The sequence below is a fragment of the Panthera pardus genome, unplaced genomic scaffold (assembly GCF_024362965.1).
Source record: "Panthera pardus isolate Hobbes unplaced genomic scaffold, ASM2436296v1 HiC_scaffold_7, whole genome shotgun sequence".
Lineage (NCBI taxonomy): Eukaryota > Metazoa > Chordata > Mammalia > Carnivora > Felidae > Panthera > Panthera pardus.
The window spans coordinates 62,386,964-62,408,568 of NW_026527002.1; the positions used below are offsets into that span (position 1 = coordinate 62,386,964).

At 39.0% G+C, this 21,605-nt stretch overlaps 1 protein-coding gene across 2 annotated transcripts in view; it reads left to right on the plus strand.

Moving 5' to 3' along the window:
- The first annotated feature begins 862 nt into the window (after positions 1-862).
- The window catches only part of COLEC10 (collectin subfamily member 10), a 39,034-nt gene continuing 18,291 nt past the window's right edge, over positions 863-21,605 (plus strand). The window contains exon 1 of one of the 2 annotated variants that reach the window (XM_019459973.2): positions 863-1,139. In XM_019459973.2, the coding sequence (XP_019315518.1) occupies positions 992-1,139 (148 nt within the window). In that variant the 5' untranslated portion in view covers positions 863-991. The remainder of the gene's footprint in view (positions 1,140-21,605) is intronic. The other variant, XM_019459971.2, reaches the window with a different exon arrangement.

The following is a 21,605-nucleotide window of genomic DNA, read 5'->3' on the forward strand; positions in this document are numbered from 1 at the left end:
CTCGCGGTTCATTAGTTCGAGCCCTACATTGAGCTCGGCGCTGACAGCATGGAGCTTGGGATTTTCTCTCTTTTCCCCCGCTCTCTCTCAAATAATTGAATAAACTTAAAAAAAAAAGAAATATAATAATATAGAATCCCCCCCATTTTAGCAAAAACTTACTACAAACATCATTTTAATAATGTTGTCAAATTGTCATGTCACTCTCTCTCATATGTTTGTTATTTACTATGATTTGCCAGCCATAATGTATTGTTAGGCAATTGATGTCCCTTCCTCTTTTTGCCACATTTTCTCAAATAAAATACTGTCCACATTTCAGAACATTTTCTTAAAATAGTGTAACAGAAAGGCAATAACTGGACCAAAGGCTATAAACATTTTTAATATTCTTGGTACTTATTGCCAAATTGCTTTGTAGAAAAGCTGCTGTTCATTCCTTGGGGGTTTAATCCCAAGACAACTCTTTGTAATGAGAGAAGGAAATAAGGTCATGAAGAACACTGGGAGCCCTAGCTTTCAGCTGCCGCCAACAGGTAATGAATATTTCCTTAAGAAAAAGCTCAAAGCCCTGCATAGTGCTTCCATGTCATGCAGGTGATTCAAGCAGTCTCTGACACCACCTTTCTGGAACCCAACATATAAATGCAACATAGGATATTAAGTTGTCAGCTCATGTACTGAGCAGAAGGCATCTCTATCCTCTCTGCTCTCTAGGTTGTTTCTACTGACCTGCACACTAGAGTGTTTAGCTCAGAGATAATTTTCCGTAAACTGTTGTCACTTGAAAATAAACAGTCTGGATAATGTATGGTCCATTTGGAGCACTGAGAAAATAAACAACCTAGGATATGCTTTCTTCTTGTCTTTGTAGCCCTTTTTGGAATGTGTGCTCCAGATACACTACCTTCTTCCCCAAAGCAGAAGTTTTATTTAAAATAAAGCTGCTTGTTTGGCACTTCTGGGCAATCATTTTTGAAGAACCACAGCCATGAGTGGCTTTGGAGCCCTACTTGGAAGAAAGCAGTTCATCCTTCTGGTGCTTTTTCTTTTGCAAATTCAGAGTCTGGGTCTGGACATGGAGAGTCGTCCTACCACTGAAGTCTGTGCCACACACACTATAGCACCAGGACCCAAAGGTGAGGAAAGAAAAACAAAATGTTCATATATAATAAGCGAACTCTCTTTTCTCCTCCCTCAACCCTACTGGAGCTCTCAATGACTTTCTCTTCTCCCTCTTCCTCCTTCTTTCCTTCTATTTTGCAAAACCTGTTATTTATTTTAAAACCTCCCTTCATGTTAGGCAGGAGAATGTGGGGAGGGGGCAGGATGTGCCCAGGGCAGGGGAAAATTCCCTCCTCTGTGCTAATTTTCCAGGGGAAAAATTGTGCTATCTTCCAGGGGAAGATACACAAGCCACAACTTTGGTCTTTCAGGGATACTTTCCTGAAGATCATCTCTATTCTTGGGCTGCTCTATTCCAATGCCTTTCTCAGTACTGATTTTGGTAAAGCTACCAGGCAAAAGCTCAGTAAAGAGAAAATTAAATATTTCATATATCCCATAAATTCATGGGGTTCTGGCTTCCAAAGAGGAGGAAAATTTTTGTTGAGGATTGCAGGTAGTATATAAATGAACATTTCTTCATTGAAAGTGGAGTCTTCAGGGCCAAGTGCCTTCAGTGGAAGGAGGATAGACTATTGCAAAATTTTTTCAAGTAGAGCCAAGGTCTAAATGTGCTTCAAGCAACTGGTTGATAAAAAATGCTGCTGTTTTCCTAGTTTCAGTTCTGACCCTTTTGTTCTGAAAGTGGTCACTGCAGTGTAGATCGGTGCCCTTATTAGTAATTCCTGCTATGTTTCTCCAGGCTATAGGGTGGAAGAATCGCAGCTGCTTAAAATTTTAAGCAGAAAAAAAGGGTCTTTCAGAAAAAGCAGAAATACATCGCCCTATGCTTGTCTGTTATTTAAATGTGTATTGCTTAAAGTGCATTTTTCTTAATCAGTGAATTAATTTCCTCCTAAGATTGCAATCCAAGCTTTAACCTTTGATACCATAAAATAAATGCAGGGAAGAACAATGAGACCTTGGGGCTTCCAAATAATTTCTTGAGTGAATAAATGAATAATGTGAGGGCAAATGTTCAGAAAAGAAAGTTTTGATTAGAAATAAAAGTATTTACTTAGAACTATTAGTGGCCTTTCCATCAAGAGTATAAGAAACTTTGTGCCATTCCTGGGCTCTCATGGAAAATGCTGAAAATTAAGTTTTCTTTGTTCCTGCAAATGGGAGAGTCCATTTGAGAATAGCACTGTTGAACAATTTTCCTTGCAGAGAAACTACAATGTTCAAGCTATAAGAAGAATGGGCAAAGCTCTGCCAAAATAATATCCAAAATATAATGGATTCCTATTCAACAATTCTATTTATTCCAATCAGCCAACATATATTGAGTACCTATTAAGTTCCAAGCATTGTTTTAGGCATAATAGATGCATTCAATAACATACATCAGTGTCATGAACAGTAGAGAAAAAATTTAGGAGGGACGGAGGGCAATTAATATTTATTGCATAGCAGCAGCCTATTTGCCATGGTCTTCTTACCCTCATTTCTTAATGCAAAATTTCCCCCTTGCTCCTAGAAACCTTGCTAAGATTTCAAACAATGTAAATCTCCTTCACTCTTTTCCTGAGCCTTGTAGAAATTATGAGATGATTACAAGCAAAAATATGACAGAATGAAGAAGTAAGTCTTCCTGGGTGGAGATACTTGGAAAGGAGCCCTCTAGAACCCTGGGTTCCAGAACTAAGTCTATTAGGGACCTGGTATGATGTCTTCTTCTTTTCCCAGAGCCGGGGGACTTCGCATTAAAATGAATTTTAAGTCCCTTCTTATAAAAGAGATTCCCCAGGGGCGCCTGGGTGGCTCAGTCGGTTGAGCGTCCGACTTCGGCTCAGGTCATGATCTCGCGGTCCGTGGGTTCGAGCCCCGCGTCCGGCTCTGTGCTGACAGCTCAGAGCCTGGAGCCTGTTTCAGATTCTGTGTCTCCCTCTTTCTCTGACCCTCCCCTGTTCATGCTCTCTCTCTGTCTCAAAAATAAATAAATGTTAAAGAAAATTTAAATAAATAAATAAATAAATAAATAAAATAAAAGAGATTCCCCAATTCTGGAACGTGCTGAATACCTATCACATCTCAGGCCTCATGTTAGATACTAAAGGTTTCAAATGAAAGCACTTGTCCTAGAACGTGTCTTCATTTCAAGCTATCAGATTGCAAACTCTTGGACTCAGGGCTCAATTAATTCCTTTTCTCTTTGCAAATTGCCTGTATGCACGCATATGGAGCAACTTATCCATGTTCATCCCTGCCTTTCTGCCACTCGAGGCCCTGTGCTGGATGCTGTGCTTACAGGGAAAAACAGGACGTAGTTTTTGTCTTCTCTCAAGATGTAAACTGCCATCTACCCTACCTCATTCCTTAGTGAAAGTGAGCATAGCTCCTCCCCTCCCAACAAGGCAGATTTGCATATTTGTTTCCACAAAAGAAGGAAGGAAGGAAGGAAGGAAGGAAGGAAGGAAGGAAGGAAGGAAAAAAGAAAAATAAAGAAACAAGCCTGATGGATAAAGAAACATCTTAAAGGACTGAACTATTGCTTCTGTTCAATATATCTTCCTACGAGCAAGCTGGTCTATATTTTTCTTCAAGGCTAATCACGTCAATACCATAGTCACTAGTATAGCACGCAGAAACTTCTCTAGATACCCTGAGAAACATTAAAAGGAGTTTTCCCTAAATTCATTTGGGAGACTGGGAGCTAAATACATCATTTAGAGTTGTACGTGGAAAACCAGTAATGCTAATGTGTCATATAATATGTTTTCCAACATACACTGATCATTTTTTACTGCATTATTTCCTGAGCATGACTTGGTGGTAAGAAAGACATTGAATTCAATCTGATCTTCAGTATGTTATTACACCTATTGAGTTTTTAGTTTCTTTATTTGCAAAGTGAGCTTCATCAGAGAACTGTTTGAAGAATAATATAAGGTAAACAACGTAAACTTTAAGCCATGTAGACATCATAAATAGATAATTAAATTCTACTTATCTTTCCTTCCTCTCCTTGTTTATCTAAGTCTGTTGAGTAACAATTTTGGGAATAAGCATTGTTCCAAATATCAAAACTTCTTTGTTGAAAGTCATCTTTTCTTTCTGTGCCTTAAGTTTACTATTGTATGCTGTTCGGCCAGAAAATGTTCTTTCTTTCCTACCTATGTTGTTTCTTTAAACAATTCGTGTAAAAGTCTGACCTCTAGTGGTTTTAATTGAAAACAGCAGGGGTGATAAATTTTAACAAGAAATGTTAAAAAGAAATGTAAAAAAATAAATATTTGAGTGATGATTCACAATTTCCAAAGTATTTTCAAGTAGATTATCTTGTTTAATTCTCACAATTTCCCTAAGTGGTAGCAATTACTTTAAACTTAAAGATAAGGAAACAATCTCAATGAGGCCAAGAGGAACTCTCAAACTCTTTCACATACTTACAGAACAGATATGCAATTTTAACTTTAGCCCTGGGCGTCTGGCTCTGGGTCCAGTGCCATTCCATGACATCTGCTGGTTTCTGTTAATTTCTTTAACATTGATGTATTTTTGAGACAGAGAGAGACAGAGCATGAACGGGGGAGGGTCAGAGAGAGAGGGAGACACAGAATCTGAAACAGGCTCCAGGCTCTGAGCTGTCAGCACAGAGCCCCACGCGGGGCTCAAACTCATGGACCACGAGATCATGACCTGAGCCGAAGTTGGACGCCCAACCGACTGAGCCACCCAGGCGCCCCCACTGGTTTCTATTAGAATCAGATTTGGAAGTATATTCCACTGACCCTTGCTGGTAAGAAATGGATGCAAGAATGCCTAAGAACACAGTGTTCATGCAACATCACAGCTCAACATTGTACCAGTATACGCTGAAAATAATGATTGCCTCCCGTTTGATAATCAACTCCATTACCTTATTAGTTTGCTTGGAAATTAAAGGTATTTTGCCTAACAGCTTATGTTGGCTTCCATTAGTTTTCTTTTCTTTCGGAGATTTTTGCTTTTCAATGACTTTTGTGTGTGTGGCCTAAAAGTTCCTTTGCGATCCATCTGGCTTCTCCCTACTTGTACCACATGAAACTGCTTCTTCACCTGTAGTCTGCTTCAGGCGCCGTTGCTTTGTCTCTCATTCTTAATCCAGAACCTTTGTACTCAATGCTCCCCTCTGTCTGGCGCAACTTTACCCCAGTCCAGATTTTCCCAAAGATAGTTCCTTCTCCTCATTCAGGTTTTAGCTCAAATGCCATTTTCACAGGAGGCCCTACCTGATACCCTTCATTTTCTGGTCCTGGTAATTGGCACAAACTCGAGTTGCTTCCGGGAATCTTCTCAGTCTCTAGTGCAAACAAGCCTTCTTGTGGCTTCCCCAGACGGATGGCCAAATATGCCCAGAAATGTCAGGATCACTTTCACAGCCAAATTGGAAGTCTCACTACCTGTAATGTAACTATCAGAGGTAATTTGGTTTCATCCCAAATTACAAATTTTACATTCGTTAAAGCTGAAGCCCAGAGAGGTAGAATAACTTGGTCTAGGTCACACAGTGGTTAATTGGTGGCAGGGCTAGAACTGGAACTCATATTCCATTTGTCAGGCCAGTCATTGTTCCATTCTACCGTGTTATATCATCATCCTCACATTCTGTCATTCTCATTAAGCATGAAATGATCCTTCCCTTAGTTTTATAAATTAACATTAGAAAAGGAGTTCTGTGAGGTCAATGTATAAACATGGTACAGAATTGTTTTAGCTCGGTCACCTTGATATAAATTAAGTTGCTAATTTCTTTCTGGTGACTTTATCAGAGAGGTTAAGCAAGTAGGTATTTTCCCAAGACCTTTATATTAACGGCTTTAATTCACTAGATTCTTTCATTGAGAGTTTTAATATGCATTCTACGCCTAAAGACAAACCAAAATTTTAAATGGTTTGGCCAGGTTGTTCTGAACGATTTTTCCTCTCCTTTTCCTTTTGGATAGTTACCAAGAAAGTACTTCAAGGTTAAACCAGAAAAAGAAGAGTAAAACTCCAGTCAATCAAAGTGTGGGCAAAGACGAGTCAGGAGGCCCTGAATGACAATGATTTAAAAAAATTAGCTTGTTTCGTTTTAATAAGGATGTGTCCTTTACTCATGCCCCCTCTTTCCCCAACTCTCTTGCACAGTAACTTGACCACCTATTTGTCACTGCTAGGGCCACAGTAGTAGGCACCTGCATGTTGGTAAAGATCATGGACTTTGAATTTGAGCTCCACCACTTACCTGCTCACGAGACCTTCAAGCCTCAGGGCCTTCATTTTTAAAATGGAGATAATGACATTGTCCATGTCAAATACTTCATTTGAAAATTAAAACATGTTCGGCATACAGCTTAGCCATCCTCCTTTTTGCCGTTAGCTTCCATTTTCGATTACCAGCCACCATAAGCTGCTTCTTTCCCCCATCCTGACAAAAGGCTCACAGACTGTAAAGTTGGCTCTATGAATAGAAACCACCCAGGAAATGCCACCGTCTTCCGCAGGTGGCTGCAATTTCCTGCCTAGTGTAGCCCCAAGGCAAAGTCCACTCTTGTTCATCAGGAGCTCACAAACTTGAGACCACCCTTACCCTTCACTAATGTTGCCTTCTTTCCGCAGTTGGCAGTTCTCCAACTGAGCCTGGTAATCTTTATCCATTAAATAGGAATCACAATAGTGTAAATACCCCTATGGATGGGATGGGATTAAATGAGTTAAAACCCACAAAACCAAAAGTCAGTTTTCTTTCCAGTAAGAAAAGATGGGATGATAATAGTGTACTCACACTATTAGTGGTGAGGAGAAATGAGTTAAGCCACACAAAGCACTTAGCACTGTCTCTCACATATTGCCAAGGACTCTTGAAATATTAGAAAACCGTGGATTAGCAAAACTCGAGAGAAAACAGGAATGTGTTTCTTGTGTTGGGGGTCTTTTTTTCTTCCTTTAAGGAATGTTTTCCCGTGACCCAGGCCGGCAGGTTTGTTCTCCTTGGATCTTGACCATATACGTAGGCCAGATACAAACTTAAGTCTCTCACTCTTTTTTTATGTTTATGGGATATACTTCTGTTAGAAATGGTGTGTTTTGGCCTTTTCGCATATTTTCAGGATATTCCAACCTATAACCAGTCTGGCTGGTTTTTGCACCACATACTTGATCTGCAATATTCTATACTTTCACAAAATTCGTTTGCAATGTTCTCTGCTACAAATATGTGCAGTGAAAATATGACACTCAAAGGCTCAAGTGAAGTAGCGGCTAAATAATGTAATTGTTTGCAAATTATTTACTGTAATCATTCTTGATTTGAAAACTCTAGAACCATCGTTTCACGTCTCTTGTGGCCACTTGAAAACACTGGTATCTGTTAAATAAAGTATACGAATACGAGTCTTTAGAATTTACAAAGGTTTATCAATTATTTTTCATTGGCTGTAGTGACATACTACAGGAATCATTATTCCTATTTAAAGAGAAGAAACTAAAGCACACTACTCTTGCCTGTGACCCTTCTGAGGGTCATTTATTTGCTATCACCCAGGGGTGACTGTATGTGCAGACACTGCCGTCTTGAGTACAGTCAAAAATAGTTTAAATGATGTTGCTCTGCCTGGCTTGAGATGAACAAAAATCTAGAAAAGGATTTTGACAGGCAGCACCAAAGTTCCCCACCCCACCCACTCCTCAGACCACATGCTCTGTGACCAAACAGACCCTTATGTCCAATGGCAGATGGACAATATGCTCTAGTAAGTAAGCAAGTAAGACAATATGCTCTAGACCAAAGCGAAAGTCCCCAAAGAGATGGAGGGACTTTGACATATTACACAGGAAGTTCTCTGGAATGCATTTATCAGTGTTACCCTAGCACTTGAAGAGTAAGGCTGGGCCAGTGATCTTAAGGCAAAGTCAGTACTTGTCCATAGACACAGACCAAATACACTGAAATAATACTCACATAGAGTGTGCAAAAGCAAGGGAGATGACCTACTTTCCTAGGTTAGAGGACCATTAAGATAACATTTTATTTTTCAAATTAGAATGGGCTCGACATTTTGATTAATCTCTCTCTCTCTCTCTCTCTCTCTCTCTCCCTATCTCAACTGTCTCTATATTTTGTCTCCTCATGATCAAAGGAGGAAATATCATGTTAGTATGTTTTGAAGGTGACCCAATCATGCCAATGTGGAACTTTCTCCTGCTCCCTCTTCCTGATTCTCTAACATTTTAACTCTGCACAGATGAGTGTATGCAAAATTAAAACGCTCAGCATTCATTGATGCCAGGGTGTTTCTGCACCTGCCTATAAGGCTTTTCTATTGAGAACTGAATCTCCCAAATGCATCACTCTTACCCCCTGTTCTCCTGTATTCCTTCCTATCTTACTTTTTGGATTTAGAAACATGGGTGGGTGTGGGAGGTTAGGGTATAGTACTCTGCCATGTCAAAATGCATCACTAATGCAACAAAGTTATTGACTTAATTTTCTGGTCAGTGGCAACTTACTCTTGGAACAGGGGTGTCCACTCGAGGAGAAAATAAGTGTTATTCCATCTCCTTTTATTAAAATCAATCTTTTAATAAAGTAGAGCACAGAATGTTTTCCCTATTCCAGCTCCAAGGGCTTCATTGTAAATGGAAGCTCATTACATTTTGTTAACCTAATTTTCATTATACCTTGGGTTTTCTTTCTTCTTTTTTTTTCTTTTTTCAGTTTTCATGCTATTTTGTAGAAGTTGTAAGATTGTATCAGGTCTGACTAGCCAAATGATAGTTTAAACCAGAAGAGCCATTGGAAGTCTGAGTAGGAGAATGAAGCAACTTAGATTTTTTTTTCAGGTAGATGAATCTCTTGGCAAGGTTGAAGGTAGACTGAAACACTGAAGGATGTGAGAAGCTCCCAGTGGGATATGAACTAAAAGCAAGAGATTAATGAGGGCTGTTGGGATAAGAAGAGAGGGGGAGATTAAAGAGAGATTTCAGAAGCAAAACTGGCAGGTTATAATGAGTTCTAAACAGTTTGGGCTGCCTCTGGACATTCAGATGGAAAAGTCCAGCAGACAGTTGGAAATAGATATTGCAAACATTTTTTAGGCATTTCTTCTCTACAAAAACAAATCACACTATTTGTCTTGACTCATGGTTTTTGTGACTTGTCTCATTTAGGGGAATCATCAGGGAGGAGGATACCGCCATTCTCACAGATAGGTGGGATGCCCATGGATTGGGATGCTGGGATATAATCGCACAGTTATTACTTACAATGCTACTCTTTTTCTTCAAATTAGTTTCTGCCCCACTTTGTACTGAAAAGAATTTTAGACAGAATGTTGTATGTTACATCTACAGAGTGTTGTGAACGTTTCAATGCCAGTGGCATAAATCTCTGGAAGCAAAAATACACTTCAGCCAGGGAGTTGCAAATCTGCACAGCCAAGGAACGGGCTAAAAGAGGCACTGCTTGCCCTTGGCCTCTTCTTTGCATCCCTCTAATTTCTACTGGCTAGAAATTCTAGGTGGCTATTGGATGATACTGTTATAAATTTCTCCAGTGCTCACCTCATTCCAGGCGCCATTTGACCCTTCATGTGAATTATCACATTACTCCCCTCAACAACACTGTGAGGGAGATATTTCACTACTCTGATTTATAAACAACTTAGACTTGTACAATTTAAGTGGGTTGCCAGTGAGCCAGTGATGGATCCAGGTCTTGAACTGAGCCCTTAGATCCCAGATCTTCCACTCCTAACTACCGCACTGCATTGCAAAAGCACTCGCCACTTAGTCCTGGATGGATGGGATTTCTCCTTGCATTTGTTTCTACTGACATGGCTGTGAATGAATTTTAATAGTGAATGATATGTGCAGGCAGGAGAAACCTGCCCAACAAACCTTGATATTGTATTTTTCATTAAGTACAATGTTAGTTGTTGTTGGGTTTTTTTCTTCCTGTTACTCAGACATGCAGTGACTACAAAAGACTTGGAGGTTCCAAGTAGTAATTCTTTTTAAACCAAGTAAACCTGAAAACAAGAGGAGGTGCTTTATAATCCAAGTAGGAAATATTGCAGGATATTTGAAATCTTCACTTTTCTTTGCCAGGTCACACAGGAATGAGCTGAAGGAGGAATACAGGTTTTTCGGTCTCTGAAACTGATGGGGCACAATAAGAGAACTGGTTGATATCATGGTCATGCACGTCAACAACCTGGGTTGGATCACAGGAAGCCCCCAGCAAACACAGTTGTTATCATTACTGACATTGATATTGTTATTAGATGACGTAATTATATGTCCTTATATATGTTATTTCCTTGCATTACTTAGCATATTAATATAGAAAAAGCACTTCTTTTCTGTTTCCTTATTTGACACATTATCTTGTCATCTGAGGAGAGAGCAGTAGAGTTGAATAAAAGCCAAATCTCCTTACTCCCATATCACCGATCTTTTCAAAATCGCACCCTGTTAGGTGCCAACAACACACATGACAATTTCCCTTTCGTAATACTCATGACATTTAGAAGACCTTGTTTGGTGTCTCCTTCCAACCAAACTTTTAGGCTTAGATCATGTCTAGTCTGAGACCGTGCCGTAGGCCTAGGACTCAACACAGGACTTAGTAGTTAGTAGAGACTCAATAAATATTTGTTCAAGAATGAGTGAGCAAATTGTGAAGTTTTGAGCAGCTCTTGAGAACAAAGTGTAAAATATCTGCCCTCATCACACGGAACTTACCCTCCAGTTAAGGAGTTGACATTAATACAAAAAGTTAAATAACAGTGCATTTTAAAATAATACTCCAAGGCAGCAATTATAGAGTAGTAACAGGGAAGCAGATGGTGAATTACCAAGGAAATAATTCTATCAATAAATTCAGAGAATTTAGAATTTGAGACAGACTGATGGGTAAAATTTACAAAGGAGAGAAGGGCCATAGTTTCTTTACATTATTAATGATTTATTTTTTAAATTGAAAGAGTATTTTATGCTTGTTAAACATATAGCATGTATAAATATATGCAGAATAAAGATGTGTAAAGAAAAAACTAATGATTTCACATTTCACTGTCACTCTTCCTTTTCCAGACCCACTTCTCCCATGTAATCATCATTAAGAGCTTGGTATTGGCACTTTTCTCTATATTTTTTCTGTTTATTATTCTTTCTTCTAAGTAAGATCATATGCATGTGACTCTCCAAGAGACGTTCTTTATATACTATAACATGGAGCTCTTGCTTTCTCCAGAGGTCTCGCTCTGACTCATTATTTTTAGTAACTGCACAGTATTTCTCCTTGTATTTTCATCAGTTCCACGATGACAAACTTTCAGATTGTTTATGGTTTTTGTTTTTGCCACAGCAAACAAGTGTTTTCATATACGTAAATACACACACAACACACACACGTTCTTACAAGTAGTTTTTAGTTCTTACAGTTATTCCCGTAAAATAGGTTCCCTAAGGTAAAATAGATGGTTTGGATTCTTTATTTTAATCCTTATTGACAGACTAGCTTCCAGAAATGGTGTAGCAATTGATGTTGCCAGAAGCAATGACTGAGTGCTCTCTGCATCTGTGGCATCGTTTGATGCTGCTAGTCTTTTTAGATAATTACTAAATCTAAAGGCAAAGTACAATAAAGACATTTCCATAGGTACTATTGTTCTGACTAATAGTGAGTACGGGCACTTTTCATCTACCATTTATTACTTATATTTTTAGATCATCTTTTTATTTCACTTATTATCTTTTTGCAAAACCTTTTTGCATGTTAAGAATATTAATCATTTTCTGTATCTTAGTGCTTGATTTTTTTCCCTTGTCTGTCATATATTTGTTTATAAACTGTATATATTTACGAGGCATCTTTTATCATATAAAAACTTTTAATTTCTCATGTGGTCATATATGTTTTTCTTTTCTTTTATGACGTCTGTGTTTTTTTTCCTCTGAAGAGACGAACTTCAAACAGAGAGAAAAGTGTGTGGCACTCAATGGAGGCATGAATTGAAAGACATTTTAATAAAAAAAATGAATAACCAAGTTGAACAGGAATAGAAGGTTATGCAACTCAATGACAGAAAATAACACCAGAAATTTCCACCGATGCCAGTCTGTGAAAGTCCAAATGCTAGACTAACTAGTTTGGGCTTGGCCTATAAACACAGAGAAACTGCTGAAATGTTTTGAATGGGGCAGTTTTATAATGAAAATGCTATTTTATAAAGATTAATCTGCAAGATGGTTTGAAAAAGTGAAGTTCAGATCTAAGGAAACCAGTATTTTAACAATTATTCATTGAATAGACACTGTTCTAGGCCCTTGGAGTCACTGGTGAATAAAACACCATGCAGACCATTTAGGGACCACCCACAAGCAATAGGGATTATATGAGGACAGGAAGAGGTAGAATGATGGCAGTAGTGTTAGGAAGAAAAAGAAAGGACACATGTGAGAAAAAGTAAGAATCAAGGTGGAAGTTAGGAAGGAGGAATAGCCAAAGCCAATCTGGGTACTGAGCCTGGGAGATTAGAGCATGGTGGCAACACTGGGAGACACGGGCAAATTAGAAGAGGGAACAGGGATGCCTGGGTGTCTCAGTCGGTTGGGCATCTGACTCTTGATTTCAGCTCAGGTCATGATCTCATGGTTCATGAGTTCAACCTCTTGGGATTCTCTCTCTTCCCCTCTCTCTCTGCCTCTACCCCGCTTATGTGCATGCACTTACTCTCTTTCCCTCTCTCAAAATAAATGAATAAACTTAAAAAAAAAGAAGAGGGGAAAAAAATATGGGGTGGAGAGAGTAGTAGAGCCAGTCTGGCTGCCTTCCTAGATTACAAGCCATCACACAGACCTTTCTCAGCTGACTCCAGTCAATTCATTAATCAGCCATTTGAGAGAATGACATTTCAATCAATTACTAATTTATTTAACTGTATTCTCATTAAGCTCACATTTATCTATCTTAACTTTAAGGGTGTTATTCCCTTTCTTTTGAAAACCTTTGTTGAGAAAGCACCCATTACATCTGAGACGCTGTGCCAAGTGCTAGGGATACAGAGAAAATAGTGCATATCCCTGACCTGTCCCATCACGTGACACAGTGTGGTGGATGCTTTGAAGTAGGAGGGGTGTTCCCTTCAGAAAATGAGATGATCCTGACAGTTAAAGAGGGAGATGGCAGCAAGAAAGTCTGTACCAGGAAGACTCCTGGGGAAAGGATGTGACACGTGAGCGGAACCCATAGGATGCATGGTTTGGATGGAAAATAAAAATCCACATGAACTTTTATTGATGAGAACAGTGTAGTAACAGCCTGCCCTCATATAATGACAAATTTGTATTTTATCTTATTTTCTTTTTCACTTAAGTTATAAATTTATTCTGGTGGAGCCCAGTGCAAGGGATCCCATTTCTTCCAGAGAAAGAATAGGGGAGAGTTTCAGGTGTAAGCAGGTAAAGGCAGGTGTTTCCTCCATTGTGCTCCCATAACAGCTCCTCTTCTAGCATTTATCACACTAATTATATGCTTACATGCCTATCTTCTCCTGAGGTTTTGATTTCCTCATAGGAAGGCCCTTTTTTCCTGATCTGTGTCTAGTAGACACATAATATAAGTTTCCTTACATTAGTAAGGAAGTAAACTTAAACTGGTTAGTCAAACAAGCAAACAGAGGAGAGAAGGGGAATTCATAGACTCATGTAACAGGGAGGGATTCAAGCTGCACTAGATCCAGTCCGGAGTGAGGTGCTCAGGACTCAGTCTTCATACCTTGCTTCTGCTTTCCTCAATAATGACTTCACTTTAAAGAAGCTTCTCCCTTCGTGGTGGTCAAATAGATTCAGATATTTCAATAGTAGTTTATCCTCTCTGCAACCCTTGCAGTAAGAGCAAGTCTCCATTTTTGAAAGTGATAACTACTTGAGTTGTTGAGGAGACTTATCTACGAATTGAGACTCACTGGCTCTTGGTGAGTCACATGTCCATTGCTGAACCAATCACTGTGGGTTAGGTTTAAAACACATGGACGTAGAATAAGCAAGCGTGGTTTCCTATGGAAATTTGTGGGACTGGTACTAGAAGCACAGAAGAAGATACCAGGAAGGTAAAAGCAAGAGATCCCCACTATACACTCAACATTTAGTGGATCATTAAGGGCACACTCAATGCACAGGTATCCTCTGTGAAATTTGCCATCCATAATATCGTTTAATCTTCAAGCAACTCCGTAAGAAAAATGTAACTATCTCAACTTTCTAGTTTAGGAAACTGAAGCAGATAGAGTACACACTATACTTATATTAGTATAATATGAAAGCGCTGTTAAGTGGAGATGTAGGAGTTGAGCCCAGGTCTCTGTGACTATGAATTAGTCTGCTAGGACTACCATAACAAAATACCACAAACTGAGTGGCTTAAACATCAGGAAGTCATTGTCTTGCAGTTCTGGAGGCTGAAAGGCCAAGGTCAAGTTGTTGACAAATTTGGTCTCTCTTAGCTAAGACCTCTCTCCTTGGCTTGCAGATGGCCGCCTTCTCACTGTGTCCTCACATGGCCTTTGCAGGGATTTTTTTTTTTTTTTTACATTTGTCCTTGTATCCTTTTGTATGTCCAAATTTCCTCTTCTCATAAGGACACTGCCAGATTGGATTAGGACTGCCCAAACAGCCAGAATTTAACTTACTCATCTCGTTAAAGGCCTTATGTCTAAATACATTTGCCTTCTGAAGTACTGGGAGTAGGGCTTCAACATGAAGGGCTCCAATATGAATTTTGGAGATGAGGAAACAATTCAGCCCAAAACAGGCTATAAAACTCCTATTCTTCCCATTGCACCAAGCTTCCAAAGACCTGTGGTTCTGAAGGCTGAGACCCTTGCCAAATTGTATCTTGGTTAAGAGCTGCTTTCTTCCACGGAAGATTGTCCCTTGGACAGCTTTTCTCCTTAGAGGCAGGCAGCTTCCTATGGACTAAAATGAACTTAGTTCTTTTGTAATCATATCCCGACTGTAGGACCAAAATAAACATTTCGCAAATGCTTTAAATGTATTGGGAAAGATGTTAATTGTTTTACAAGGATGGTCTTATTTCATGCACATTCTTTATAACTGGGTGAGATAATGTTAGGGAGGAGCTCAGAAAAATCTCTTAGAGGACCCTTGCCCTACTGTCATGGAAAGATGTTTTTCCATTAATGAGAAAATTATTATTTTTATTTTTATTATTATTTATTATTTATTATTATTATTATTATTTTGCTGTTCTTCTTAAGCCAAGATGGCCAAGGTCTGGGTCTCCCTTGACCCACAGATAAGTTGCCTCATGGCAGTGAAGATGCAAAGTAATGTCTACACATCATTCTTCCTTTAAAAACTATGCTTGCTCATTTTTTCTGCTTTCATTAAAAGAAATATGAAGAAAACCCCCTCCATGTCTGAAATGGGGAAAGAGAGCTGTGATGAAATGTCACCAAGGGTCTGTAATCTCTCCACAGTTTATGACCACTATCTTTGAGGGTCAGTGAGCCATGCTTGCAGAAGCCTGATTTTAAATTACAGATCACCTTCTCCTGTTGGTTCCTGTTATCCGAGTGTTTGTTGCCAGTCCTAGGATATGAGACCATTTGGAGAGCTGAAAAATCCCAACTTCAAGGAATGGGCAGGTAACACTAGACATAACCTGGCAATACACTGGATAGGGGAAAAAGAAAATAAGAAACCTTTGTACTGATTTCTTCCTCTACCTGCAATTTCCATCACAAAGCTATTGAAATGAAAGAAAAATATCATGTGTTTCAGCATAAGGAAACAGCCCTCAATTCAGGAGACTAAACAGGTAGTTACTCTATTTATTTCCATTTACAGACAAAACAGAAACTTTGAGAGGTTAAATACCACACACACAAAGGGATATAATTAGAAATTGAATTCAAGATCTGTAAGAATGAAGCCCATGGATTTTATCAATATATCCTCCCAGCCTCACAGGGACTGCAGTCTTCTATGAATGACCAATGGAAATGTGTCTTCTCCCAGCCACTCTGGTCATGACAGTTTCTTGATTTATTAGGAGTCCTTTCAGAATTAAAAATGGAATTTTTGTCATGATTTGTTTTCAGTGAACCTAGGTTTATTCCTCTGAATGTCTGTCTTTCTTTCTAAGGGCTCACCTCTTTTTATTAGTTTATATGCAGCACAGTAGTACAGGCTCAAGATAAACGAGGTCACAGAACTCTATAAAGATGGCTTTAGCAAATCCCGGTAGTCAATTAAAATTTAAGATTGACATAATGATATTATGTGTACACAGGAGAATGTTCCTACCTTTTAGAGACCTGCTGAAGTATTTAAGGAAGATATGTCGTGATGTCCGTAATATACTTTTTTTAAAAAAATCAGTAAAAATACATAGATGAAGCAATGACAACATGTTAATTGTTAAACTTCAGTAATGGGTATATATATATTTCCATTTATCTTTAATTGTGTGAAAATTTACTTAGCACACATAGTTAAGTAAAAAAGTAAGTGACGATTGTAGGATAAGGATTGAGGTAGTGAATACAAAGGAAAGTTTAAAAGAAATGTCATTTCTGGTGGTGATGATGATGATGATAATCATTCTTACACCTCCCTTCTATTCTTGTTAAAAGAAGAACAGATGAGTTTGCCAAGCACTAGGCACTGTGCTGCACACTTTTTATGCATTGTCTCCATTAGTCTACAACAATCCTATGAAGTAACAATTATTTTCTCCATTTAATGGATGGCACTGGGATTCAGAAAAATGATATAATTTGTCCCAGAGCTCTCTTCACCAAAGGAGGGCAGTCCCTTTGCCTTAGGGAGAGCTGTGTAGGAGTGACTGAGTTGAAAGAATTCAGGATTAATGGGGAGATAAGTAAAGGCACAGAGGGACTGATAAACAGAGGGACTGGGGAGAAAGCAAAAGTAGTAGGTCCCAAGGATGGCTGAATATTTCGGTAAAAGGATGAGGTGGTGATCCAGGAGGTAAAAGTACTGGGAGATAGTCCATTTTATGACTGTACTAAGATATGTGGTGTATATGAGAGGTCCAGGGAATAATCGATATGACAACAGAGCTTTCCAAGAATGAGAATGTAATTGGCAAGAAGGTGTAGGTAGAGACGAGAAGGATATATTTTAGAGAAGAGTGCTGGCCCCGTTAATAAAGCACCCCATACCACCTCCTGCACTCAATTCAAAGGCTGAGCTGGAGGAGGATTGCTAACAACCTCCTCCTAGTCTATAAGACTATTTTGGCAGTGGGAAAAGTTCAGCTTCTAGTGATCTTTCTTTAGCATTTCCAAAACCAATTCGCTAATTTTTAGTAATTGCTTCCTTTGAGCAGGGGGTACTGACCTAGGTTCAGCAATTTCAACTCAAACTAGACTTTAATTTTTAAAGACTTTTTGCTTGTTGGGGGAAAAAAAACTTTCCCTTTCCCTAAGAAAAATTAGTCAGCTGTGCGCTCTGCTGGAATTCTGGTGGAGAGATTATCACAGCAAGCTGGCGGCCTGGGGGGGCCAAAACAAATCATTTTTGTAAAATTGAAATTAGTTCATTTCAATTGATAGCTTTTCATTTAATTTTAAAATGTAAGTAGCTATTTTTAAAAGGAAAAAAGAAAGTCTAAATTGCACTACTAATCCAATGAAATATTGCCAAGAGGATGAAAGCAGACAACTGTGAGCCATGTGGGGGATCCTTTCCAAAGCTTGCTTTTATACCTCTCTTCTGTTCTCATTAAAGCAAGTCTTAAAGATCAAATGAACCCAGGGTTCAAGCTGAAGGCAAGGGCACGAGTTGTTTACTTCATCTCTGCCAGCAGCCTGCTCAGCACCGGGCTGGGATGCAGGCACACAGGTCAGAAGAATAATAATCCTATTTTCACCCTCCCAGGTCTCCATCAGGAGCCACCAGGGAGCAGTAGATGACTAAGTCCCTCATCTGGCTGCTTTCAGTTAGATACTTGCTTGAAAACGAATGGGAAAGCTCAGAGGAAGGTGGAAAAGAAGGAGAAGTAATAATGGCACCAATAATTTTTGTGGTTTCATGATTCACAAAGTGTATCACATACATCCCTGCCTTTGATCTCACTTTTTGGTGAGCAGGACACGTATCTTTGGTCCCATTGTACAGAATAGCAATCCAAAACCCAGAAATGTTAACAAGAATTTGTTCCCAATCAGACAGTTTGTTCAGAACATGGGCTTTGAAGGCAACTGCCCTGGTTTGAATCCTGGCTTTATTACTTACAAGCTCTGTGACCCTAGGAAGTTACATAACCTTTCTTTGACCCATTTCTTCATCTGTAGAATGGAGCTAAGAATAATATCCATCTCAAAGTTGTTGTAGAGGCCAAATGATAAGATGTATATCAAGTGCTAGGTACACTTTGGCCCATAGTATTCAATAAACACTATCATTACACTTGTAAAATGTTTTATGGCTCACAAAATATATCCAGCTCAACTGTATTTATTAGGCACCAGACACAAACAATGTGTTAATTTATGAAGATGCTACAATAAATCACCCATAACCCCAGCCATCCCACAGGTCACAGATGAGTGTAAGGAATAACACAGAAAAATGGACTCAGGATAAAGTGATATTTTCAACAATGAAGGTAATTAAAGGGAGGATTTAGCCCAGCCTGAAAGTGTTAGAAAGGGCTTCCTGAAGGAAAATACTTTTCTAATTTTACCTTGACTAAAACCCTCTGAAGCTCTGCAGAAGATAGTATTTTGTCCATTCTCCAAATCAGTGAATCAAGGCTCAACAAAGGTCAAGGACGTCCCAAGCTCCGTCAGCTAGTGAGTGGCAAAGCCAGGTCTCAATTATACTGAACTACCTCAAGGATACATTCCCTGTGGATTAAGTCATTGAGATGCTTGGCTGTTGTTTTTTTTTTCTTTTCTTCCCCACTGTTTCTTTTTTTAAAAAGGAACAAAAACAGCCATTCTTTCTGCATCTCTCCTTTTCCTCCCTGAAAAATTTGACACAATATCAAATTATTTAAAATCCACAATTTGCTAAGGGTCACAGAATCCTGGATTGGAAGGGATAAATGGAGGAATCTGGTAGGGATCTGGAGGCACAGAAATACACATGTTGAATCCTAGCTCTGCCATCCACAAGCTCTATGACACTAGGCAAGGAACTTAACCTCACTGAGTCTACTTTTCCATTCAAAAAATGGCACAATAATAGTTTTCACCTCCTAGAATTGGTATGATGATCAACAGTTCTGGCATACATTATAATAACTCAATAAACATTGGCTACTAACTTTATCTAAAGAAATGCCACTTTGTCCATCCACTTCACCCCTCTGGTCTGATCATACAAATCATCTGTGTGTTCTTTTTTGAAAGCTTCCCCGGAAGGAGATTTTAGAGCTTCACGTGGGAAGTGTTTTAATGCTTGACCCATCTCATGACCTGGAAACCCAACCGTTCCATACTTGGCTTTTTGACCTGGAAATCCAACGGTTCCATACTTGACTTAAGCTTTCATTTAAAATATTTACATTCTGCTGTCAGGAAAACATAGAGAATGGCTGAGCATGCTTTTTCTGGACAAGTAAATGACATCTCAACTTTCTCTCTCCCAAATTGTCTAATCTGAGGAGCTTCACTTTTGTCTTTAGAAGTTTTTTTTTATCTACTTCTTTCCATTAGTGATGGACAGGACTCCTTCATATCCTGAGATTGCTGTGGTGATAATTCAGGTAGCTGGTCATAATATCGTGTGTGTTGTGCTCTTTATTTTCAAAGCACAATTGCATACTTACCTTGTTGATGCTAAAACAACTGAGAGAGGTAGGGAAGGCAGGTATTAAGTCCACATTAAGGATGAGGACACTGAGATATAAAGAATAACAATATCCACCATTGCTAAGAACAGATTATGTTCCAGGTCTTTTATGTATTTGATCTTATTAAAGTTCTTATAAGGGCCCTTGTTTTGTAGGCATTATTAGCTCAATTTGTATGAGGGGAAATCGAGACTCAGAAAGGGAGATCACATACCTAACTTTCTCCAGATAATGAGTGGTCAAGTGATAAAGTCCAGATCTGCCTTATTCTAAAGCCAATAAACTCTATCACTGACTTTTGAAGGGTTGCTCAACCCATCAGAGACTAACATGACCTTAGAACCCAGGGCTCCTGATTTATGGTCCAGGACACTTTTCATTAAAACACTCATTCTGTCCTTGACTAGATGGGGTGTGAGAGCTAGATCCACCTATGACTAAGATAGTTGCTGCCCACCTGGGTGGCTCAGTTGGTTAAGGGTCCGACTTCAGCTCAGGTCATGATCTTGTGGTTTGTGAGTTCGAGCCCCACATCGGGCTCTGTGTGAACAGCTAAGAGCCTGGAGCCTGCTTTGTATTCTGTGTCTCCTCTTCTCTCTGCCCCTCCCATGCTCATGCTCTGTCTCTCAATAAATAATAAACGTTAAAAAAAAATAGTTGCTGCCCACACAGAACTGCTTTGCAGCTGTTCCTGTTTCCTACCTGTCTTCTATTCTTAGCTTCCTGGTCTATGCCTACTACTTGGGGTCTCTCACACATGCAGTCCGAGAGCAAGAGTTTACAAAGTATAAGTTATAATTTATATATTTTATAATTTGTATATATTTATATAATTATATATAAGTATAGAATATTATTTATATATGTATTACACATCAATATACACGTTTGAACATGTACATGCTTCCAGAACTGGCCAAATTCACTATAAAAATAAAGACTTGTCATGCCAGATGTGATACACACACACACACACACACACACACACACACACTGGAATATTACTCAGCCATAAGTAAGAGTGAGATCCTGCCATTTGCAACAACATGGATAGACCTAGAGAGAATTATGTTAAGTAAAATAAGTCAGACAGAAAAAGACAAATACCATATGATTTTACTTATATGTAGAACCTAAAAAGCAAAATGAATGAGCAAACAAAAAGCAGAAACAGATGTAAATATGGAGAACTAACTGGTAGTTCCCAGAAGGAAGGGAGGTGGGAAGATGGGAAAAATGGGTGAAGGGGAATAGGAGGTACAGGCTTCCAGTCATGAAATGAGTAAATCACAGAGATGAAAGGTACAGCATAAGGAATATAGTCAATGGTATTGTAATAGTTTGTATGGTGATAGATGGTAGCTACACTTGTGGCAAGCGTAACATGACCTACAGACTTGTCAGATCAGACTTGTATACCTGAAACTTACATAAAATTGTCAACTATATTCAGTTAAAAAAAAAAAGAGGGGAGCGTGGGTGGCTCAGTTGGTTAAGCATCCAACTCTTGATTTGGACTCAAGTTATGATATCATGGTTTGTAAGATCGAGTTCCACATCTGACTCTACACGGACAGTGTGGAGCCTGCTTGGGATTCCCTCTCTGCCTCTCTCTCTCTCTCTG